Below are 25,773 nucleotides of genomic sequence, written 5' to 3'. Positions count from 1 at the left end.
TTTTGTAACCAAGTCTTAGTTTTAATGAATGGGCATGGAGTAAGACCATGTAACACCACTGACTTCTTTGAAGCTGTTTAGACCAGTTGAAGATACTGCCTCTCATCTCAAGTGTAAGTGCAAGTGTAAACCAGTGCAGTACATCTTTAAAACTGCTGTACATTGCCCATTGCTGCCTTTGCTGTTGTTAAAGTAGAGAAAAAGTGTGGCTGTTTTTTCCAGATGTCTATGGATTAATGCTCATGTCAAAAAGCCACAACTGCAGCTGGTTAGGAGGGCCTTGAGCTGATCCCTTTCAGGGTGGGGGCACGTGGTGGTGGTATGGAAACCAAAAATCAAAACCACTTATAAAGTGTGGTGTTCTCATTCCTAGGAGCAAGCATAAACCTTTTTGTTCTTCCAAACAATTTTCATTAACTGGGTAATTGTGTAGCAGGCATTTTGGACTCTGTCTCTCTGCTCTAGTATTGGAGGATGGCTTTCAGATCCCCATGTGGGTCTAAAGAATTTCAGGCATACACAGGTTCTCCAGAGACAGGCCTTCCTACAATATGAGGAGTGTGAGTGATGGGCATGGTTACTGATGAAAGACTTCTGTGGGTTTTCACTCCATCAAGGTATTCATCTCTGGAGTGGTGGGATCAAGGAAACAGTTGCTGTTTGTAGACAGATGAGGGGAAAGGAACTGGTATAGGAAAATAGTGGTACAAGGGAGAAAGAGTTTTACAAACACTGTAAATCTTTAAATGGATGGAAGAATGAAGCTTGTGAGGAAATTACCGAATTAAATTTGTTAAACAAATTTATGTTCTCCAAACAAATGCATGTTCTGTTGCCATTCAAGATTCTTGAGTTTTTAGTAGCAGAGTTGATTTTTTTTTTGAAAAATACCATTGAGAGATTCATGGAACTTGTTTATTAGGTATTTTAATAGAAACTTAATGGATACATGGAGTCTGCAAGCCTTTTAAAATCAACATTTCAGATAGATTTGAAAGTATTCGGATATTAATGATGAAAATACTTTCAATTTGCATGAGGTTTGTGTGTAATAATTTTGTTTTCACCTCTCATGCATGCAGTTTCTAATTCAAGCCTAAAAAGATGCTCTTGTGTTGGTATATTAGCTCTGCTGCTGTGAAATTAGAAAATTTCAGGAATCATTCCACTTAAATTTTAGATAGTGATTTAGGGTGCCCAGAAGAGTTGCTGCAATGTACTGTCATAAGTCAACCTGATGCTGGTTTTCTAGGCAAGCTGTATCAAGGTATAATTCTGGATTAGGTGACTGTCTGTCCTTGAACTTGGCTGCCCTTAGGAAACACAGCAAACTGGACATGGAGATGTTTCACTTTACTTTTAATCCTTACACTCTATTGGGTAATGATGGTTATAGCAACTAAAAGGTTTCTGGGAGCATTAGAGTTAGCCATATAGTTATGATTTACAAATTAGGCCCATAATCCAATCCCATTTCTTTCCTGGTAGTCTGTGAAAACATGTCACGTACGACCTTTTTGTAATGGACTGTAATCACCAGTGTTTCTCTTAATGCCATGGCCTTTAAATGCTTTTAGGAAAGCAGTTTCACAGAGTGTGATGTCTTTTATTACTTCAATGTGTAAGGATACCATGGATATAAAATACTCAGTATGTACAGTTCTAGTATTGCACTACTTGATGAGAGAGTGTAGATTTACAGGGTTTTTTTTAAAGGATGGTGATATTTGAAGGATATCAATGAGTCATTTAAAAAGATGCAGCAGGGAAGGTGTTTTCCTCTCAGTCACTGTAGACTTGGATCATTCTTTGTCGACACTGCTGCTTGTTCTCAATCCCTTTGCCTCTTCCCCCATCTCTTCTGCTGTTGGATGCTGTGCTGAAGTTTAAAGACTTGCCAGTTCAGATGAATTGAGTGTCTCTTCAGGTTTGTTGTGCAACAGGAGATGCACCTAATTCACTGGTATCCGTGGATCTGAACCCTGTGTATGCTGTTTCCTTTGGATAAAAAATAATTTGAATTTGCATAACCATGGTCTACTTCAGTCTGAAAGTAACTATTGGGAGGCTACAGTTGTGTGCTTACCTCAATATGGAAGAAGAGCAAACTGCTAGGAAAGAGAGTAACAGGCATAAAACCAGGAGAGCAGTTGTGAGTCTTGTGTAGTCTGGTGAAAACATCTAGGTTTGGGACAGAAAATACTGTATTGCTTTCAGGGCATCTTAAGCTCTGATGCTTACTGAGTGGTTTCCTTTTGTATGGAAAACACGAGAAAAAGAAATGACTTGCCATGCTTGTGCGAAGAAGCAATGTTTGTGTGCAAGGGTGCTGGGAGCAGCCCGCTCCCGGGGCTTTGGCTGTGACAATGGGGGACGCTGGTGTGGCCAGGAGCACCCCTGTCCCCCTGTAAGGTGGGGAGAGCCTCCCAGCAGGGTTGTGGGAGCTGCAGCAGCACTGGAGCCAGCTCTCGGAGCTGCTTTTGGCGCAGCCCCAGCTGGCTGGGCTGGCTGAGGCACAGCACACACCTCCCTGGCTGGCTGGCACCAGCCCAGCGCCCGGGGCTGGGGCTGCCCGGGGCCCCCAGCTGCCCCTCTCCTGGCAGGGGTGGTGGGATGAGCCCTGTCCTGCTGCTCCCTCAGTGCCTCCCAGCCCACAGGGGAGCCCAGCAGCCCCTGGTGGCACACAGCCCTCCAGGTGCATATATCACATGGGTGTGCTTCCCAGAGGAGAGACAAATGGAAGAGGGGAAATGTTTTGGGAGGGTGTTGTTTACTTGAGAAGCAGCATTTTCCTTTCTTCTATTCCTTGTCCTCCCTCCAAAGAAGAAAAAAACAGCTTAGTTGGCAAAAAAAAACCCGGGATGAGGCAAAGGAATGTAGGGAAAAAAGACAGTGGAAGGAATGTTTTAATTGAGAAGATGGGGGGCTGTGGGAAGAACTAAGAAACAGATGTGGCTGGCTTCCCTTCAAGCAAGTTTTATGCATTCAAAATTCTTGGCTACTAGCTAAAATGATGCTGGTTAATTACCTTTAAATAGACTGGTAGTGAGTAGGAATAGAGAAATACAACCCTAACCCTCGTCTCTAAAGAGGCCAAGTTGTTTTCTTTCTATGTGGGGAGGAAATGGTCCATGTCTCAGGATTTTAGATTATTTATTGCTATCATTTTTAAAATCTTGAATAATTGAATAACTGCAGATACATTAAATCTGCTTTAAGCATGTGAATTTTACAGAGGTAAGCAGAAATTATAGATGCAGATTTTTAAAATTCTGTTATTTGCTTTTCTTTCCCACCGTCCTACAGACATAGGGCTGGGCAGTGACTCTGTATGTGCACGTCCCTCATCTCATCGGATAAAATCCTTTGATTCTCTGGGATCCCAGTCTTCACACAGTAGAACTTCAAAACTCTTTCAGGGGCAGTATCGGAGTTTGGTAAGTTCTGGAAGAATGAAACATGCTGTGGTGTGATACTTTTTTTCTCTCCTTTCTTTTCCCGTTTTTTTAAGAGTTTTGTAAGTAAATTATAATTTAGCCAAGTAACTATTTTCTCTCTTTCAGTTCTGCATTTTTAGCCTGTGAGTTTGTTTTTGCAGCTTTTCATATGATGTTTCAAAATACATGCAGCTTTTTGTGAACTTTGAACTATTTTTTCCTCTTTTAGTGCTCTATGTTGTCTGTGCAGACAGTGTCTTCCTGGATTTATGGGTTTTTTTCAGTGTATGGACTTGCGTTTCCAAAGGCAAAAATCTCATTTTCTCTCAGAGTTTAGGAGTGGTGATTGAAGTTTATTCAAACCTCTGTGAAGGTGATACTTCTAATGTTGGCATTAGTGGTAGTTGTTCCTGTTATATTTCAAGGTTGATCCTTCAACTTGTCTTTGGGTAACTGGTTCGTATGTGCCATTGTTTTATAGTACAGCTGAAATCATGGAAATTGTGATAAAACGTATTTTTAGTCACTGAGGATTTGCAAGGAGGGTTCAGATTCCTAATGAAAGCTGCTTTATCTGTGGCTTTCTTAGGTGTGGTGTAATGTGTTTTCTCTGGTAGCAGAGCCTGTGCAAGTTTTTGCTCTAGGCCACTAATTCAAGCTCCAGTTCTGCTGTTCCCAGCCCACTCAGGTTTGCAGATGCAGCAGTTGGTGGGACTAGCTGTTAGCTGGATCACTGGAGTAATCAGAGTTCTCAGTATCTCTGTCACTTTGGTGATCTGAGTTGCTCTGTGCAAATTTAGAGCAGAGGAGTGAAAAAGAGCTCGTGGTCAAACCCAGGAAAATCCGAGTTTGGTTTTGTTGGTGTAGATGATCTGTTTGGAACCCTTCTCACCAAGTTTGTACCCATTTCCTCTGCTGACAAGCCATACTGGCACAGCATAAAGTTTGTAGTTGATCTCACTGTGCAGTGTTTCTGCTTATTTTGTGGCTTTCTACTGTTTACTAAACCAAAACATTTTCTCTGTTGAGCAGAGAGGATTGAAAACACATCATGTACAAGCAGAGGACCGAGGCAGAGGCACTTGTTTGAAAATGTGCTGATCTAATTGTCAGACATTGGGTCTTACACTATCTTGGGGCTTTCTGCATGTTTTCAAAGTTGTGTTTGCCCTCATTTTCCTGTAGTTTCTCAGCTGCTAACTGATGAAAGTCACAGAGTTGTGGTGCAATAACATGATTTCTGGGGTTATGAATTAAGCTGACGTGTTGTAAGTTCCTAGGGACAACATGCAGTCTCTTCATCACCTCAACTATATAGGCAACATGTAGGTGAAATTCTTCTACCTGGACAGCTGACTAGGACTGCTTACACAGGCATTTTCTCACTAAGCTGCTTTTTCAGCTGTCCAGGTATTGATCCTTAGTTATGATAAGAGACAGACATGATTTGTAGTGCAATTCTCTTGATCCCAGTGCAATGTTTTTGAAGTTGTCCAAGTATTGTACTTTTTTAGCACAAAAGTTTGTCTGAACTCTCATGAAATGCTTGAATGGTGCAGGTACCCAAAATTGAAATCCAAAGACAAAATGCTGAATTTGAAAATCATTAATTTGAAAGACTTGTTATTTACTTCTAAGAACATTCAGATGTTAGGACAAAGTGATAATCTGCCTTCACATCCATGGTAGGGGATGAGCATGCATGCATAGCATATATGGACAGCTGCAATCTGACTGCTGCAGGCTTCCAGCTTTGCTAACCTTGAGAGAAATGATTTAGGAGTACTTATGCTAGGTAAGTTGTATAACTCTTTCATAGGTTTTGTGAAAGAGCACTCCTTCATTGGCAGTCCATGGAGACTTGTACCTTCAGCTGTGGAAGCCACCCACCTGATCTGTTACAGGAAAAAAGAAAAGGAAAAGGTTTTCAGCTGCAAATTCTTGATCTATCCAAAATTAAATAAACCCAACTCAGTTTCTCCCTCCTTGCAGCACAGAGAATTTTAGGAAAAAACTCTCTAATGTAAAGCCTTTGTTTCTTCATCGTTGTCAAAGGTCGTTTCGATTTATACTAGTTATAGAAAATGTATGTGTTGATTTTTTTTTTTTGTGAGAGCAATAATTATTCTCATTTTAGCTCTGTTAACCCCTTCTGATTTGAAGGAGCTGTAATAAGTAAAATAATGGCTGATAAAAATCTATAGATAAAAAATGACAGAAATATTGGAAATGCCAAATCACTCCTTATAAAGGCTTTTGTGTAAAAATGTGTAGGGACTCTTGTGTGTGGAAGAGAGGCTGTTTCCATTTTATGGACATTTCTGTTTTGCTCATGGAAATATTTTTTATGTCTCTGATGATCATTTTATTCTATGTTTTCTCTTACTAGGACATGACAGATAACGGCAACCATCAGTTGGTGGTGAGAGCCAAATTTAATTTTCAACAGACAAATGAAGATGAACTTTCTTTTTCAAAAGGTGATATTATTCATGTTACAAGAGTGGAAGAAGGAGGCTGGTGGGAAGGAACTTTAAATGGAAAAACAGGGTGGTTTCCAAGTAACTACGTACGAGAAATTAAATCAAATGGTGAGTTTTGAAGGGGAGAGCCTATTTGTAGAAATTCTTGCTTTCTGTAGAGGTTGATGGTTGGTTGATTCATTAAAACTTGTAATGCTTTTTGTTTAAGCTGGATTTTGTTTACTGAATGTCATTCACAGCAATGGTTAATGCTCACTTCCCCACCCCAGTTCACTGTATAGAGTGGATTCTGAATTGGCAGTGCAGAAAACTCCTCATTTTGTTTGCTTCTCTGTCACGTTTGGGCTGCTCTCACTTCCTTGGTCTGAATTCCTAGAATATGGGATTTTGACTCAGATGCTGACAGACTTTGAATTGGTGGTTTGGGTTTAAATAGTGAGAGATTTCCTTCAAAAACCAAAAAAATGAACAAGCAAAATCCCCTAAACCAAACAAAAATTTACTTAATACATCCCATTTCTTAGAAGTAAAAACTGAAAGAAACCAAATTCTATCAACTTCTACTTTTGAAAGATAATATATTTGTGATTTTTCATTTTCTTTCTTGTTCATGTGCCTTCAGCTTTTCTTCATACCGGCTTCATCCTTCTGCTGAAGTTTTATTTTGAACTTTATGCAGTCAGAGCACCTTCTGTAAATGTCATCTGAATATCAGAAGTAACATTCCTTTTTAATCCACTAGGACATTGCTGTGGGTGACATAATTTCTCTGTCTCCTTTATTTCCTTTTTTTACCCCATGTCTTTCCTTGCCTTGGCTTATTTTCAGAGATTAGGGATAAGCCTGGTAGGATAAAATTACGCAGGGTCTCTGGAAGGCTTTACCACTGTTTCCTTTGTTACAGCTCCAGTGAAAACACACATCTTTTGGGGCCATGCTGAAGTCTCTGGCATGGCTTTTTTTTTTTCCCCCATTATGAGGCAGCTGTAGTCAGATGCCTGACTACAGTGAGGTTGTGGGAGCAAAAGTCCTTTTAAATGTATCTTTTCACCTTTGTTTGCATCCTCTTATTTTCTTCCTTGATTTAACATCTCCAGTGTGTTGCAAAATGCTGGTCTTAGATCTCCAGCTTCACTGTCCTTCTCAACCAGCCCCTCTCAGACATAGTCACAATGTAAAACTTGGCTTTAATGTTCTTTAGAGATCTCTCAGATGCAGCTCATTCTAACAAACAATTCTGGAAGCCTGTTTTTGGTTTGTAATGTTGTGGCATCAGCCATGATGAACCTCTTGTCTCATTGTTATTCATTTAAATAATTGCTACAGAGATTTTTTTGGATTTCATCAATTTTGACCTCTTCCAACTTCTGGAACATGGGTAGGCAATTAAGCTCCAGAATAGAAATGCTTTAACAGTGAATATGCAAAAACCAGAAGTTGCCAGTAACTGGAATTAGGTGATTCTTGTTTTATTAAGAATACTGCATTATTAGTATTATTACATTTATTAAGGATACTGCATTATTATTATTATTATTTAGTAAGAATACTGCACTTCATACTTGGATGAAGTAACTCTTCCAAGTAGGAAGAGACAAGCTGTAGTGTACCAAGTGCAGTCTGATGCTTTTGACTCCTTGTAGCCCTGTCTCATCCCTGGGGCTGACATGGTTTTTGCTTTCACTTCTTGCTCTCAGAAGAATTTTCTCACAAGTCCTTTTCCCTCCACTGTGTAGGTGTAGGTGTGTTCTCTCTGCCTCAACAGTTTATCTCTTCTGGCTTCTGCAAAACTTCTTGCATTCTTGAATTGCTGTCTCGTATGTTCAGTGGAACAGAACTTCTGTGCAAATTTCTTCTGTTTGTGCCCATGCTTTTCTCTTCTCAGGAGGATCACTTCATTGAGTATTACAAAGTTGAAATGACTGAGCTGTAGCTCACTAGCTTTCTCTGTTTTCTTCCTCCATTTTAAAATTACTGTGTTTGTCTTTTCTGTACTTTATGGAACTTCACTTGTCCTCTCTGGTTTCAGATATGGATATAGTTAGTTCTCTTACTATCAAATCAGCACAACAGGGTACCGTGTAATTTATCAAAATAGTGATTTTAGCCTCCTTTTATGCATTTGTAGGTATGTGTTTGAGTTGTCTGAAGTTGATTTTTTTATGAGGTGAATGGGGGGTGGTAGAAGGAAGTGTGACATACCAAGAGCTTTTCTTAGTGTGTTAGTAACTGTGGAGTTGCAGATTAGCTCTACCCACCCCCTGATGTATGTGTGCATGCTGTGGAGTGCTCTGGTGCTACTACCCTTGTGACCATGTTAGTTGTATTTTACATGGTGACCTGACTTCTCCTGCTTACTTTTGCTTCTTTTTATGTGTTTGTGGTCAGTGGATGTATTTGTGATACTTGCTCCGTGTCAGTTTGCATCCACTTTTTCTGTTTTTTCTTTGATGTGCTGCTAACTTCTAAAGGAATTTTCATTCTTGTGAGCCTTTTCTGCTTATGTGGTTACTAGTGGGACTTCTTTACCCATATTTTTAAGTTTACTGAATTCTCCTTTCTTGAAGTCCTTTGTTGTAATTTTGCTGCGCTGGGTTTTTTTTGTTTGTTTTATTGGTTATTTCCATGAAATTTGTTATGAATATTTCTGTTCTCAACTGAGTTTTGCTTTGTGGGTATTGTTGAAGATCCTAGAGAGAGGGCTTTTCTGAGTTCTCCTCCCTTCTCTATCCAAATGCTTTGCCACTGTGTCCTGCTGCTGCACTGCCTTTATCCCTTGTTGAAACAAGGATTTAATGCTGTTTGTTACAAAGCTCGGGAGTTATTTGAACATTTCTTGAGTTGATAATCTTACACTGTCCATTTTTCTTGACTTCCTAGTAACTATATGTACCTCACGTCAGGTTTTTCCTAATTCAGAAGTAAGGCTTAAGCATGAAGCTGAATATAAAAGTGCTCTTTTTGGTTTTACATATTTTAAAAGTAATTAGGAGAACTTGCAGCCTTGTTGCTCAAATTCAAAATATGTTTTCTGTCAGTGTCACAATAGATTGATTTAAAAAAAAAGATCCATATAGGATTGTTGAAATACATGCTCTTGGTTAAGGTCTCTGTGCAAAAATGTTCATCCTGGACATCTCATCTGCTTTCAAAATACTCTGAAAAATGTTCTGGCAATTTGCAATATAACTATGCTTCTTTCTTCTCTGAAATGTAGCTGAAAATACTATAAATAGTTAAAAATTCTGTATAGGATGATGCATTATATGTAGAGCCCCCAGAATATGACTAAATAAGCTCCTGGGTCTCACTTTACAGTCTGCTGTAACCTGCAGACTTCTGCAAATTGAGTAAAAGAAGAAATGAGTGAAGTTACTTATACATGTATGTTTTTCTTTTAGTTCTCACAAACTTCATAGGCATTAGATGTTTAGATAAATGGATTTTTGTTCTAAATTAAAATCCTCTAGTATAAAAAACCCCTGTAGTTATGTAATCTTAGCTTTTGTGGTGGCTCTGAAATTATGTATTCAAGGACGGGAAGAAAGATATGCTGCGATAGAACTGCCTTTACCCTCACTGATGTCTTAAAGAGTTTAGAAAAAAAGAAACTGCATTACATAAATTACACCAGCAGAGTATATCACATTATAAGGTATCTCACAGTGGTTGTGCTCTGGTTGTAACTTGTTTGTTTAGCTGTGCCTGAGTGATTAGAGTTAGCACACAATGCTAGTGCATGTATGAGGTGAGCTACCAAGTGTTGTAGGATACATACTGAGATTAGTGAGCAAAGCACAGCATTTCATTTTCTTTGGCTGGACAATGACTATTTTGGGGGAAAATAAATTTGGCTGAGATGGAAAACTGCATTTTTTTGCTTTTGAATGTGTATTTATTCTGTCCCCTTCCCTGACCCAAAGGCAAAAAGAAATTTTGTTTAAAGTTGTGGTAGTTATGATCGAACATGTAAATATATATTTAAAAAAGGTAGTATTTTCCATTCAGGTATGTGCCTGCACTCTGAGCTTCAAAAAAATGGTCTCTCTCCCTTCCCCCCATCCCGTGCCTGTGTTTTCATTTCCATTTTCAAACCCTGTAACATCTTACATTTTAAAATGTTCTTTGGTAGCCAGTCAGGAAGTACTTTGAAATGAAAGGATTTTGTTTTTATCCTGCTCTACTGTTACATGTGACAGAGGGTAAAAAATAATGTGTAAACTTGTTAAGATACTTGACAGTGTGGCCTTATTGAGGTTGTTTTTGCTTACATAAATTGGAACAGGAAGGGGTGAAGGTGTAGGTGGAGTCTTGTCTCTTAGAGTGCTGCTTCTGTCTCACACGGTAGTTAGAGATTTGGAGACCTAGTTTTGAGGGCTCCCTTACAATTAAAGAAGAGTGGCTAGCCAGAATGCGATGCACTTGCTTAGCTACTGTCAGATGTTAATCAGATTTTTAAAAAATCACATGATCAGTTACTGAGTTTTATCCAAGCATAATCCCTTTAAATGGCATGAGATGACAGAGGAGGGGATATAGCTTTGTAAAAAATACATTTGATATGTCACAAACTTCATTCTAATTCTTTGCAGAAATCAATGTATTGTTACTGCCCTAGCCTCTGTTATGCTTTCTTGACAGTTGTTAGTATCAGGCCCAGTGCAAATTACAGTGATAGTGTTTCTTTTGGTTGGATGTTAAAATAAAATCAGTGTGGGGAAAAGGTCAGAATATAGTGGAGGAGCAGAGTGTGAGCTGTTTCCGTCCTGTGGTGCGTGAGGGAAGGAGAAATTACACTTTTGGTTTTGAAAAAAAAAAGGAAAGGAAAAAATAGCTGAAACCCCATGAAGAATGTTAGTTTTTCTCTCCCCAGCCATGTACACTCAGAGGAGTCTTGTGTTCGCCTGTCAGGTGTAGCTCTACAGCCATCAATAAAACAGAGATTGGGACCAGTGAATGCTGTTGGGGCAGAGGTGTTGGTGGTGTCTCTATCGCAGGGTGCAGCACTGCAGCAGTGCCTGAGCCATCTGAACTGGGAACAAGGCTAGGTCTGCCCTCCTGTGCTGCACTTGAACTGATCCGTCTAGGACGGTGGAGCTTGCTTGTAGCACTTTGCTGATAGGGACCACATAGCTTTTGGTGTTCTTTCCTCCCCTAATGTGGGATGAAATAGCCGAAATAGGATTTTTTAATCTAGATTATGCACCATGGTGCTGTAATCACGCAAACACGCAGGGGTGTTCTTGTAGCAATCAATTCAAAGTGCCTCAGTAAAGTATGTTCTGAAGGGAATAAATACTCTGTGGAGTTGCACGAAATAGAGTGTTGCATGAAAATGAATATGGCATAAAGTGAAGACATGACAGAAGAGAGAGAATGTGGGAATGTCAAGTAATTTGAAGGCATGTAAGTTAAAATAGAAAGAAACAAAGCATTGGGAAGTATTGGGCAAATTGTCTTTTTATAGCAAATAAATAAACATTCATAAAGAATAAGGTAACTTCATTTTGAGTTTGTGGCATCTTATGTACTACTTAGGGAAAGGTTATAAAAGGTCACATATTGCTTCCACTGAAGAGAATTATTTCCTGGAAGAGCAATGTTAAAAACATTTGCTACCCTCATTCTCCACCCAAAGATGATGTGTTAAGTGAAGTCCATCTGGTTTATCACTTGCCACTAGACAGTGCATTATCAAGTGTGGCTGAGGGCAGCTGGATGCGATGCCTTGATCACAAGAGACGGACAGTGTAACTCAGCTCTTGGTCTCAGTCACCAGCAGGATACCATCTCTTCCCACACTTGAGCAGGTGCCTGCCAGCTTTGGACTTGATCATACAAATCCATACAATGGCTGAGCCATTTTCATTGTGCTTTCAGTGTTAATGTAAGGGATACACATTGTAGCTAGGAGAAAAGTGGGGAGATGAAAAAATCTGTGTGGGAAAAGCTGTTTTCTGGCTCAGGTCACTTTCTTCCAGGGCTTTGAGAAATAGAGCCTCTGTGGAGTGGGCAAGGTGCCAGGGTTTTGCTGATGTTACAAAAGCCTATGGACTTTATAAAGATGTAGTGTGCTGAATGGGGGTGGTACCTCCTTGAAATGTTCAATGAAATATGCTCTGTTTGCAAAATACTCTAATGTTCTATTACCAAGGATAATAAATGACACTTAGCATAAACAAAGTGATTTCTTATGTGCAAGATCAGGATTTTCTTCTGTGTAATGTGTTGTGCAATAAGCTAATTGCAACAAGACTGTTTCTTATTCCTCCTTATGAAGCAAGGCACTGCTTGGAGGCAGAATACCAGACATGATAGACAGCTGGACTAATTTTCTGTGTCTGAGTCTGTGTTTCTGCAATAGAAATGGCCTTTATATTTTAAAAGCTAAATGTTGATTATGACTGTTCAGGCAAAATGATATGAATGTGGATTCTTTTTTTCTCTCCTGTGTTTAAATCTGAATTTGGACATGTGAGTGTCTCTGATGGATAACTGAATTGGCTGAGCAGCTGGCAATATAAATGACGATATATGTTTCAGCAAAAAAAACTCCCAATTTCTTCAGCAGCTTAAGGGGAGAGATATTTTTGCACCCTTTAAGATAACAAAGAGCCAGAATTCCATGATCAACCAGCTTAACAATGGTCAGCTGTCTGTATTATGATAAATTCAGTGACAAGTATTTACCTTTATCCTTAAATAACTCTTGTTCTTCCTTTCAAGACATCTGTATTATGATAAATTCTGTGACAAGTATTTACTTTTATCCTTAAATAACACTGGTTTCTCCTTTCATGCTTTTTGGCACATGATTAATAAACCTTTCGGTATTTAGTGAACCTGAAATTCACTTTAAATTGTAGGATAAGTCCAAGAGTTTCCACAGAGAATGAAAGCAAATTATGTTTGTGGGAATGACATCATTTTCATAATTCAGTACAAAGAGAAGAATTTTAACTGTCCCATATAGAGTAGCATTATAGATGAATACATAAATGAGTAGCCATGCGAATGACATGGTTTTAGGTTCTTTCACAGTGTTTGATGGCAAATCTGCTTGAGTTTACAGCTCAGTTCTAAGGGGGTGGGAGGAACCCTGCCATTTGGAATTACTTGGCTGTCTAGCAGAGCTCGTGTATTGCAGGGCTGGTGGCTGAGAGCATCAGTGTTCCCAGCTGGATAACTGCTGGGTCTAATAGTTTTTGTGCCGTGTGTCAGCTTAGATCTGTCGTGGGGTGGGTAGGCAGGGGATATTAACCAAAAGGGTTTTACTGTCACCCCTGAATGTAGTAAGGAGAATTTTTTTTCTTTGCTCATGTTTGGCAGTTTTAAGACTATATTTTATTTTTAGATTAGGTTCTTTGAGGGGAGTTCCAATGCAATACAAAGTGAATCCCCTTAAAGATACTTGCATTAGTGTGCTGATGGGGCCTGAGCTGCCCTTCATGGGCTGGTAGCTAAAGCCTCTGGCCTGCCAGCCTGTCCTGGCACTGGGCATGAAAGGGTGACCTGCACCTGGAATCAGCTTGCTTGAGATGGCATCAGCCATGGGCTGCAGCTGGCAGCCTCAACAAGCCCTCAATTGCTCAGGAGAGGCTGGTACCACAGGGAGTGTTCTGCTTATGGTGCTGCTTCCCTGGTCAGCTCTGCTGTCCATGGGAATTTTCCATAGCTGGCCCTTAGCTTGTCTGCCTGGGCTTCTCCTGGAAAGGTGTTTGAGACTTGCATAATTTATTGTTAGCCTGGGGTATCAGGTAAACTAGAGTTAAATTATTCATGTATCTTTATTAAAATGTGTTTGAAACAGGAGCCTGCTTTTAAAATAAAGGTAGTGCCTTCAGTAGGTTTGTTTTGGTGATGCTTCTGTGGTTTTGTTTGGGGCAGTTCAGTTGACAATTTGGTGTTTTATAGCTTGGATGCAAATTACTCAAATGCTTATTTGACATTTGTGTATTAGACAAGCCTGATTAATTAAAAAAACATACAAAAATGGACAAATCAAAAGATCAAAATGTCCTGATAAACATAGTCTCACAAGCGTTCTCAGTTGATTGAGTGCACAGTCAAGTGTGAGAGATCAAAAAGAGATGCTGTAAATCTTATTTGCTGTTTCTGCAGCATGCAGCATGTTGCTTTTGATTTTCCCTCACCCCGTGTTTGCTCCTCTGTGATTCACTTAGAGGAGTGGTAGTGGTGGGAGGGAAGGCTTTAGGAGAGTGTTTTCTCTGCCTCTCTGTTCTGGGCCAGCACTTGGGTACCTCTCAGGACTGTTGTTTTGATCTTGCAGATTAATGTTGTCCTTCTAGGAGGAGCAGGCATTACTGAGGGATAATTCCCTATGGGTTATAGGAAGGATTTGTTGTTATGAAGGACTCTGTTCTCAAGTGCATAAGCATTTTTATTCTCTCCTTCATTAATAAGAAAAGATAATTGTTTTAAAAGATTACTTTCTGGGCATAAGGTAAGTCCCTCACTAGTTTAGTGTTTTGAGTCTATGTTTTGAGATTGAATGTAATGTCTCCCCTCTGGAGTGTTCAGCTTTTGATTGGTCACTTGCTTTCACAGAGTTCATTAAATCGATATTAAAACTTAATACTGCTTTGTTTGAAAGTGCATAGATGGTTTGGAAATGCCTGTTACTGTGGGGTTTTTTTTCCTTCTTGTTTGTTTCATTAATTGCAGTCCATGACAACATATTTTTAAAAAATAAATTTAGAAAAGCAGATTTTATTAACTGACTTTCTGGTTCCAGGAAAAAGAATGGGAATTTTTCTGCTTGTCTTCGATAAGGCTAGAGTTTCATTCATTGTGAATATATTGATTCTTTAATAATGATTTCAAGTACTATTATGTATGTTTCTCAGTGAAGCACCATTTTCACTGTATCTTGATAAATATTTTAGAGCAGTTTGTTTGACCTCTAGTGTTGAGCTATGAAATTGCACCCCATTGACCTCAAAATATCTTCTATTTCAGAAAAACCAGTTTCCCCCAAATCAGGTACCTTGAAGAGTCCACCTAAAGGCTTTGATACATCTGCAATTAACAAAAGCTATTACAATGTGGTGAGTGATCATTTTTTCTTCCGTGTGAGCTCTATACAGTAGAGTGTCATTTAACTAAATGCTCTTATTTGCACAAAAAAAGAAAAGGCACTCTTGCCAGAAAATACCAAAACTAGACAGGAGTATTGGTGGATTCTCATATAAACAAGATCTATTCGTTTAATAGAACAAGATCTATTAGTTTAATAGAACAAGATCTATTAGTTTAATAGAACAAGATCTATTAGTTTAATAGAATATCAAATATGTGGATTCTTAAATATGATGCAAAAATTATTGTCTAAAGTAAGTGAATGATTGGCATTTATGTAATATGTTCATTTTACTTTTTTTACTAGTTGGTAATTTCCTTTTTCTCTCCCATCCCCCACATGTGCCATCAATATTCTCCGATCTCTATGAAATACTGAAATTCTGCTGTATTAAATTGATTAGGTATATTTTTGTCCTTTTTTGTTGAATAAGAGATCATTTCAAAATGTTTAATTTGCTTACTTTGTACTCATACTTGTAAATGAACTCTGTTGTTAACTTAAGGAACCTCTCCCTTATACTGGAGGATAAATTTCACAGCAAGGCAGTACAGGCAGAGTGAGCCTTTAGCACACTCCCAGGAATTCTTAACCTGGTACTCAGACCTCTTTAGCAGATGCATGTAAGAAACATACCCAACTCCCTCTTTAATGTTTTGTCACCATGTTGAAAATCGTTTATTTGTTGAGTAGATACACTGAGAAGTAAAAAAGCATCTTACTGTTTTTGTGAAGCACTGCTCCCTGCTGGTGTAAAACCAAACCACAACCTTTCTTTCTCTCTTCTTACAGGCAGGTGTCATGGCTTTTCATTTTATATATTGGTTTTTAAAAGGATCATAAAGCATCATTTTCTCTTTCCATCTTGTGTGAATAGCACCTGAAAAAACAGAGGTGTTTTGTCTGTAGTCCCTAATTGAAAGCCATGAAGCAACCTCCTGCTCCTCCATCTGGCTCCCTTCCTGCCTCTGTCAGTAGCTGCAATTCTGTGCTGAAGGGAGGGCTGCAGTTCTTTGGCTGCTGCATCCCACAGCTGCTGGTCACAGTGGAGAGTATCCATGCAGGCACACCCCTCCCTCTAACTGCAGGAAGTAATGATCTTGCTGTGGGATATCCAGTGACAAAATAGTGGATTGATATAATTTATTTTTGTTTTCACTGTATCGCTTTATAGTGTTGTTGTTTTTTTTTTTTGAAGTCAGTGTGGATGCAAATTTGAGAGATGAAAGTGTACTTAAGTGAAAAAAAGAAAGTAAATGTTGAATTTGTTCAGGTACCTAAGTTATACCATACAATTTTGAAATATCACCTTTGGTTTGTGTCATTTTTCTAATTGTTCTCTGGATAACCTCTTCTAATTGTGGAGGCTCAAGCTACTATGCTTTGGGAAATACAGCTGTGGCTGGCTTTTAGACTAGCTTAATTAAAAACCCCCAAGCCCTAGTGACCATCATATACCTACTCTTAGGATTAGTTTATTTTTCATGTTGCTCAGGTGCAACTTTCTTGGTACAATTAAGCTGATGTAATGAGATGCCGAGTGTTTTGACTACTAGTTACTTAATGACTGTTGATGACATTGTAGGGATGAAAATGACCAGTTCATAATAATATACAGATATGTTGTAAGTTACAGCACTGACCCTAGAGTGCTGTCCCTAAGTCTGTCTGCAGTGAATTGTATAATTGCCTTGTTTTTACATTTTTCCACAATGTGGCAAATACCCCAACTTGTTTTTAAAACATCATTCTATTCTTTTGGTTTAAAAAATGAGAGGCTGTACTGTAGCATGCCCATTGTTTCAGGGAAATAAGACTGTGTCTGAAACCTAAATTACACATGCTGACATTTCAATTTTTGTGAAATACATTTTGTGCTTCTGATGGCAATGTATCTATAAAATGTTTTCAATTAATAATAAATATTTTTACATGTTTTACATGTAGTTAAGACAAACAGAAAACCCATTCATTGAAGTGAATTTCTGAGTTGAGTTTTTGTTCTGTCTTAATAGCTAAACTGCACACACGGGACTTCCCTGTGTTATGCATCATCAGTCTGTACTGATAATAAAGTTGAGGAAGCAGCGGAAGAGCTCCGAAAAGACTTTTGGCAACTGGTAGCTGAAAGGATGTAGCTCGAGTGAAGGAGTAAATGTTAAAATCTGTGTTTAAGGCTCTCTTGGCTACCAAGCTTGAGTTGAGACTGATACTCTGGGACTGTGTATTATTTTTGAGCTGTGGCTGGCCCCACATGAGGATGTGCTGAGACTCTGTAGTCCTCACAGTTATTTATTGCTGTTTACCCTAGGGAAGCAGGCAGCACCCGAGGATACATTTGTTGGACTGAGGACAAAATCAAAGGGCAGTTCACAAAGTGGTAGGAGAGGCTCCCTTTCTGGGAGTAGGGCTGGGAAAAGTACCTAATGTAAACAAGAGATTGCTTTCATCATCTTCCTCTGCTCTTCACCCCCTTGTAATCATGCTCTTTATTTCTGTGGGTTCACGGCTCCGTCTGGAGTTTGTGAGACAAATCACATGTCTTCTAGTCCCAGTGTGCTTAATTAATTGCTCCTTGCTCTACGTGTTGCTGACAAGACAGACGTTTGTTATGTATGTACATTTGGCCTGGCTCAGGAATTCAGGTTAGTAGAGAATGCTGAGGTTTTGTCCTCCATAAAATGGTACATGTCCATAGTAGTGTGTAGTGTAAACCAGACTTGTGATGAAGCATTTTTCATGTAGAAGTATTTTAGTAGCCTGTTACTGAAGTGAGTGTATGGTTGCATGTTTTTCCCTGAAGACAGAGCAGACCTTATCGAGTTTTATTTTTACTTCAGATCCCTTGAGAGTTTATAACTTTGTATCCAGAGTAAAATCAGGTTCTCTCCATTTACAGTTGCTTTACATTAGATAGCTGTTCTAAGAGCAGATGAAGATAATGGGCAAATTTCTCCACAGTTATGTGTATTTGTATGACCTGGTTTCCCTCTCTATGTCTGAGAAGTGGTAGAAAATAAACACTCCTTTTGAAGCCATGCTTTTAAAGTTGGATCAAGTTGTCTATTGAAGTTCATATAAGTTTTTGAGGACCCTCAAGATATGGTATACTTGTGCAGTGCTTTATACTGCCCCTCTCAAGGGCCTGTTTCAAGGGGTTCCTCATGAAAATTCGCTTGATCCTGTAAAATTACATACTGATCACAATTTTGCTCAGCTAGGTGATATTTTGGTTAAGTGCCATACTACTATGATAAAATGTGAATGTGCTACAGGATCAGGCCCAAGTGTATCTCTGGACTCTGCCTTTTCTCCTGCCAGTTTGGGAGGGGATCATCTTCGTGTAGGTAATTTTCAATCCATTTTTGAGTGGTAGTTGTGGCCTTAGGGAGAAGGCTGAGGTTTTGCGTGACAGAATTGTTAACCATACTTGAATTTTGTATGCCATGTGATTGAGAGAGCTGGTGCTGTGTGAGCTCAGCTGTCTGTGCCTGCCATTCATCAGTGTTACAGACTGCAGAGGCAGTCACTTCAATGCTGCTCTTTCGGGACTCGGGCGGATCTGTGCAAATGTTGTGGTGCAGTTGTGGAAACGAGGTCCTCGAGGTCTCATGGGGTCTTGCAGCAGCCAGAATGCACAGAAAGCAGGAAAGGGAAGAAAGGTGATTATTAGATCGTGTGGACAAGATGTGGATATGAGGAATGTAAGGGATTTCTGGTGCCAAAATACTGAGTTGCAGTAATGACTACTTCAAAGCACAGTCCAAGCGTTTAATCCTCATAACTTCTCAGTAAGGTAGGTAAGTCAAGCTGGAAGAATGCAAGATATCACAGAAATTATGTTTTAGAGCTATGTAAGCAAGGGTATTCTTTAAAAAAATATATTCAAAGTAAAAAAAAAAAATGTTATATGCAGTGAAAACAGTACTTGTTAAAAATAAAGGGTAATAGATTTAATGTCTTCTGGGGACTGTTGAAACTGTATATGCCAAGTATTGTGTAACACTGTGAACTACTAGAATAAAAAGATGTGTAAGTGCATCTGGTACTCTGCACAGGTTTTGTAGCATAGTTTTATTTACAGTGGTATTTATTTTCCTTTTTCTCTAATTGTCAGGTTACTAATTCTAGCTTTTAAGCTGTCTTGTTATTACCTCACCCTGCGCTTAAGTCTTTTTCCTCTAATCCCATGTTCTCAATATAGCAAAGAAAATCCTCAAAGAAAAGTCCAAATCAGCACAAGGAAAATAATGAAGTGTCCAACATGAAACTAGTTTTATTTCAAGCTTTTCAGACAGCTGTTTATAGCACAGAATGGAAGTAGTCTTTGAGAAAATAGGATAGTGGTGCAGTCTTTCAAGAGCTTTTGCTAATTTGTTGATTTTTATCTTTCAGTGTCTTAACACTCTTTGGTTCTTCATCAGGACACTGTGGTTTTGTCCCTGGCTTTCAGTCTCCTTTTCCCTACTAATTTTTCCTGCCAGTGTAATGACTTTGGTCTGGGAGATTTTTTTGGGAAAAACCATATTGAAAAGGATTGGTTTTGCACTCAGTTTTGAACCTCATGGATGCCAAGTACTTTTATATTACCATTTGAACTATTTGCTTTCTTTGTTTTATATATATAAAAGAGAATATGGGGGTTAGTTGGTGCTATGATTGGCAGAGATATTTTATTTCCCTGGTCTAAATGGTAAAAAAATCCCCTTAGCTTTTGTAAGGTTTGTGTACCCATATTGTACTTTATGCTGTAATTTCCCAGTTTGTAGCCATACTTTTCCTGTGACATTCTTCTGTCACAGTGTTTAGCAGAGAATGGAGACATTTTAATCTTCAGTTCAGGATTCAGACTTGCAACAAAAGAATGGACTCAAAAATGGTTTCTCTCTCTCTCTCCCCCCCAAATGAATAGAAGCATTCAAGGAATAAGCAGAGTCAATGACACCAGTGAAAGGAACAGTGAATTCTTCATTGACATACTGAACTATTTAAAGTTATTTCATCAGGTTTGCATTTAGGAATGAATGGCTTTTTTTATTTCCTAAGAAAGAGTATTGACTACAACAGTGAATAATGCACTCAATTACAGTCGTTCCTATAAACGCTGAAATGAGATATTACTGTAGGCTTGACAAATATGGCATGTAACAAAATGAGCTTTATGGTGTGGCTTAGGACCAGTGAATAGCAGTAAGTTTTCAAAGTTCAGCTCTGTTCACTAAACTGCATTTAATTCTGATGATTCTTTTGCTAAATAACGTTTTGGAGGCAAAAACAAGTTGCCTTCTAAAAGCATAGTAGAACCTGATGGGATTATATTGGAGGATATCCTAAAGCAGGCTCCCAAGAAATAGTCCAGTAAAATGTTTTCCTGTACATACTTGGGGCTATTCTTGTTTGTTTTATATTCAGCCAAAACCCAGATGTGTCCTGTATTTTATAAATACCTGGCTTTGCATTGGTCTATTGTAATTTTCTTATGGTAGTGTACTCCCACTGTAAGGTTAGGCAGCACTGTTTAAAAATAATGTAATAGTGCTAATTGTATTGGTAAGTGAAATTGGAAATTACTTGATCTTTCTAGATATGATAATATTCAGGTATTCTAGCAGATTATTTAGTACATCTGAACACTACACTGGCAAAATTAGTTGTAATGTGTTGTAACTGAGACTGAGAAAATGACACAGTTCATTTCTCTTGCAACTTCCATTATGCTTTACCATCCTCTGATGATCTGTGACTGTTCTGATGTACATAGGGGGAATAATTACCCCTGGCTTTGGAAGAAAGCTCTGTGTAACTCGAGTATTGCAACAAAATGTGTAGTGATAATCCTGTTAGCTTACCATTTTTTTGTATATGGCTAAAGGATAGCTCATCTTGTGTACAGTGGGTTTCTTTCCCTGTGAATTTCTAGATGTATAGTATTCAGTGTTTTCTTGCTGATATTTGCATTTTTAAAGTAAGAACTCTTGTTTAAGTTTTTCTCATGCTAAATAAAATTTAGTATGCTTTAAAACTGATATTGATGTATATTAAAAAGTACCAATTAGCAATTGTCATTTATTGTAGGTGCTACAAAATATATTAGAAACAGAAAATGAATATGCTAAGGAGCTACAAACAATGCTTTCAAACTACCTGCGACCATTGCAAGCCAGTGAAAAGTATGTGAGTTTGTCCTGTTTTAAATTAAGCTTGAGATCTCATGTATTGGGGAGGGTTATCATGGTCAAAATGTCGATGTCAGTGTAAGTTTACCTCTGTGAACTGTGTGATTCTTGAGGCAGGGATTGTTTTTATTCAGTTTGTTTTCTGACTGAAGCAGTCTGGTCCTTAATTGAAGAACCAGTAAGCATTTTCTTTTAATGCAATAAATAGTATTAATGCACAATAAGTCAATAGCTGCAAACCTAAACATGTTCTATTTGCTTTGGCTCCAGGTTAACCTTGACAAATACTTCATACTTAATGGGAAACCTGGAAGAAATAAGTTCTTTCCAGCAAATGCTTGTACAGTCTTTAGAAGAATGCACCAAGTAAGTACCATGCATACTGGATAGAGTAAATGCTAACATGCAAATATCTTGTATTACTTTACTTGTTGCATATTTTGTTGGGCATAGATTTTTTTTTCCCTTTTAATTTAAGAGTTGTTGCCAGAGCAGTACAGTAGTAGATGTTTGGATAATATATTGTTTGTACAGATACAAACCTATTGGTCCTAGGATGCAATTGCAAAGGTAGAAATTGTGATATAGTTTGAAAGAAATTATGGATTTTCATGATGCAAGTGTGTACCAGTAGGGAAGTGGTGGTTTTGGAGACATGAATTTGAAGTATTTTCTTCAAAGTAAAGAAAGAGTGGAGGAACCTTATGTGGAGCAATGGAGAAGGAGGTAAGTGATTTGGACGAAGGACACTGTGAGAGTGTCTGTAGTTAGTATTCCTCTGGCCTGAATAAAAGTGGTCATCAAAGGGGAGGTCTGCAGGATAGGCAGAAAGAGCAACCTGAAATAAATGAAATCCCTCAGTGCTTGTCCTGCCCTGTATTGGAAGCATGGAGCACAGAAAGAAGGGCATGAAGACACTAGTGCTCCTTCCATAATTTAAGCTGAAGTGGTAACTTGGTATTTTTCAGCTTGTTACCTCAACACTTGGGTGTGTAAGAAAGGTGGCATCATAACCTTTGGATTGTCTTAACAATTTTCTGAAACTCCCCTGAAAGCGTAATTTACACTCCTAACCTCAGTTGTCATTTTCCTTGCCTATATTCTAGTTTTGTCTAACCACATGGTGAGTTAAGGCAACTTTCTCATACAAATTTTCTTAGTTTCTGCCAAGTTAGTAATTTGAATTGCCACTGAGGGCTTAACAAGTTTCAGTTTGCTGTGAGAATGAATTAATGTCTTGGATGGAGGAGAAAATACCTCTTTTGGCAACAGTGAGCTTTGGATCACCTCAGTATCTCGTTTTGACCTCTCCCTCCTCTCCCCCGAGCTGCTCTGTGTGAAGAAGCAGCCTGGTCATGACAAAGTCTGAGCTGCATCTCCACTAGGCAGTAACATATGCCTGGTACTGGTGCTGATTTCAGCTCCCACGCCCTCCAACCACCTGCCTTCTGTCCCTCTCTCCTGTATCTGGATAACTTAGATCAGAGAGAGGGGGAAGGGAGGATGGTGTGTAGTTCAGATGGCAATTTAGCAGTGTAATGGAAACATTCTTGAAGCGCTGTGTCTCTCATGCTGTGAGAAGGAAGGATAAGTCATTCTGGCAAGTTGGACTTCATCAGTTAAATGTCTAAATCTCTGAAAGCATCCAGTTGTCGACATACTCAGATGTTTCCTTTTGTTTCTTGTCACTGCTCTTTGTTGTCCCATTTGCTTATTACATGATTGTGTTTCTTTGTATCAGAAGTTAAGGAAATTAAATACTTTGCATCGAACAGACTGTCATCTTTTAAAACTTTATTTTAAGGTGATCGTAAAAATGAGAGGGAAAGAGTATATACCTTTAAACAAATATTAATGCAAATTTCATTTTAACCTGCAATGTAGGTTGAAGTGATATCATAATGGAGCTTCAAGCTCACAAAGCTTCATTAATAACTCTGTTTGGCTTAAACTCTTTTAAAGCACCTTTACATAATGTCCTTTATTTCTTTTTTCTGCTAAGTGAAATGTTGCTGTGTAATAAACTAGGAACATAGTAGGTACTAGTAGGTGGGCAGAGAAAATGATGCCCAAGAGTTACTAAAGTGTTATTGCAAACATTTTGTCTTATTTTCATTTCATAAATATGCTCATCGTGCTGAATTGTATTTTCAGTTTAATTTTCATCATAGCACATTAACTTGAGCATACAGCATCCTCCTGTTTGGAATCTCATCCACTAATCCATCATGATTCCCATCATGTAGAAGAATGCTTGCTCTGCTGCCTTTTTCTTTTTTTTTTTCTTTTCTTGTCATTTTGCCATATATTTTTGGCCGGTGAACCTGTTCTGTAAACTCAGACTATCTTCTGGGCTGAAAATAGATTTATCATTTTATTTTGTTTTTGGCAGAGAGCTTATAGTTCCATCATTGAAGCATTTCATATTGCAACATCCAGTGTGGTTTTTCATTCTAACTTGACATGTCAGAATGACCAAATGCTGTCATCCTGCCGGTTGTAATGCTACCAACCTACCTTGCTTGACAAATTCCTTTTCTTGGGCATGAGAGTTAAAAGTTTTTTTGAATTCCACACCCACCTTGGGACAGTTTGAGTTTTCTCTTTAACAAATCCTGGCATGTACTTCAGTGGCAGACACTTTGCTGTGCTTTCCTCTTTTTTGCCTGCACCACTTTGGCTTATATATCTGAGTTTAACCTCGTGGTGTTAAACTTTGGGTTGTGGGGGTTTTTTTCAGAACTTACAGTGCTGTAGAGGGTTCGTTGTGTGTTTTGGGGGAAATGGTTATTTGGATATTGTTTGGTTATTTGGATAATGGTTTGGGTTTAGTTGTGTGCCACCCCTCCTACTCTGCCCATGGCCTTGAAGGTCTTCTGGTTAATTGCTAAAGGTTTGTCCTCCTGTAACTTGTCCAGGTTGGGGTTATTTCCACCTTTTTGATTTCTCTTCTTACTTTACCAAACAAAAACGGTGCATGGAATAAATCTAACTAGCACTGAATGAGAATCTTGTAGCTGATTTTTTTTGGCTCATCAGCTTCCAGTGCCCTTGGTTCATGGATGGAAAAGAACTGTAACAGACAAGGCAGAGAGATGCTGCTGGAGTCTTCAGTTGTGAAAGAGCAGATTTCTGACAGTGAAACGTAGCAAGAGAGCTCTGTGCTCTGGTCTCTTGAAGACAAAAAGCGGTCCAGGTCTCATCCCATGTCTGTGGTCCTGTGCCAAAGATCAGTTCTGCAGTAGTTTGCACAGCAGAAGAGTCTCTGTGAACAAAGTCAGTGTCCATCAGGCGATCTCTGGCCTTATCCAAATGATCTTTATTGCAAGTGTTGTTTTGTGGGTATTCTTGGAGCAGGAGAATGAACCTGATTTGATCTCCTGCTCCAGAAAAGATTCTTCCATTCACCTGGCATAGAAGCTGCCCATGGCTGTATTTCTCAGTAAGGAGGGGCACGTGACACCCAGGCTGGTGACACCATCCTGCTTGCCCTGCTGGGTACCATCTCCTCTGCAGCAAGTGGAAGTCTTTTACATGGCATCACAGGCTTACCTCCTTGCCCTGTAACCCCCAAAGCTGGGCTTTGTCCTCTCTTTCCCTTGTGTCCCTGCTCTTCAGTCACAGTAAATGTTGTCTTGTTCTGTGTTTAAGTGCAAGCAGATACTTCATGTTTGGGGATGATCCTGAAGTGGAATGGAATTCAAAAAAACCCCAAGCAACAAAAACAGAGGGGAGAGGCCAGAGTGCAACGGGGACACTATTTAAATCTAGTCCAAAACTCATTGGTATTTCAGGTTTGGTTTTGAAGTGCAGATACTGTTAAGTCCCAGTATCATCCTTTACTTTTGGTTATTCTGAGTATCAACAGAAATAAGGCTACCAGTATTAAGGGAATTTGAACACAGTGTCTTTAGATATCCTGAAACAAACATAGATAGTAACTGATGTCTGGGGGCTGAGACAATGAGACAAGTAGTGGATGGTGTGGTAGTAAAGATAGTGAAAATTGGACTGAAGGATTGTGAATAAATTGAGTAGTGCCTCAGTTTGTGCAAACAGTAGTTCAGAAAGTTGCAAAGTGGCCCCTTATTTCAGTAACCTTGTTAACTGTGAAGCTTCAGGAGATAATGTTTAGTTCCTTCATAAACTGCACCCTTTGGAGTTCAATTGCACTTACTTTTTATTTCTTTCTTCAAATTACCATGCACTGGGTGCCCATTGTAAGTCTGGAGAAGCAGAACTGATAGCTGTTGGATGCATCCCCAGCAAGCAGGCAATATTAGATAGTTTAGATGTAGTCACATGGTGATTCCTCTAGCATATGTACAACATGTGTTATGGTTCTTTTACATTTGCAAATAGAATTAAAACAAGTATTGGCCTTTTCTTAACTGAAGTTGATATAACCTCAATATGTGTGTAAATATATATATGATTACTTTTTAATTAAAGTGCAAAATATGAGAAGAATGTTGGAATGATAACTTCAGAATCAATTGTAAAATAGCTATGGTCTTTATGGAACACATTAATTACTAAATGGTTTATACGAGGCAGTGATAGGCATCAAATTGGTT

The 25,773-nt window shown here is 38.8% G+C and overlaps 1 protein-coding gene across 5 annotated transcripts in view; it reads left to right on the top strand.

Moving 5' to 3' along the window:
* The window catches only part of ARHGEF7 (Rho guanine nucleotide exchange factor 7), a 117,868-nt gene that overhangs the window by 47,006 nt on the left and 45,089 nt on the right, over positions 1 to 25,773 (top strand). For 4 of the 5 annotated variants that reach the window (XM_063392765.1, XM_063392762.1, XM_063392763.1 and 1 more), the window contains 5 exons: positions 3,307 to 3,437; positions 5,827 to 6,028; positions 14,900 to 14,988; positions 21,096 to 21,190; positions 21,467 to 21,562. In XM_063392765.1, the coding sequence (XP_063248835.1) occupies positions 3,307 to 3,437; positions 5,827 to 6,028; positions 14,900 to 14,988; positions 21,096 to 21,190; positions 21,467 to 21,562 (613 nt within the window). Of the gene's footprint in view, positions 1 to 3,306; positions 3,438 to 5,826; positions 6,029 to 14,899; positions 14,989 to 18,354; positions 18,683 to 21,095; positions 21,191 to 21,466; positions 21,563 to 25,773 lie in introns of those variants that run through there. The other variant, XM_063392766.1, reaches the window with a different exon arrangement.

This window comes from Prinia subflava, chromosome 3 (assembly GCF_021018805.1).
Source record: "Prinia subflava isolate CZ2003 ecotype Zambia chromosome 3, Cam_Psub_1.2, whole genome shotgun sequence".
Classification (NCBI taxonomy): domain Eukaryota; kingdom Metazoa; phylum Chordata; class Aves; order Passeriformes; family Cisticolidae; genus Prinia; species Prinia subflava.
The sequence above is the reverse complement of the archived record's forward strand: the minus strand, read 5'-3'. Positions and strand labels throughout refer to the sequence as shown.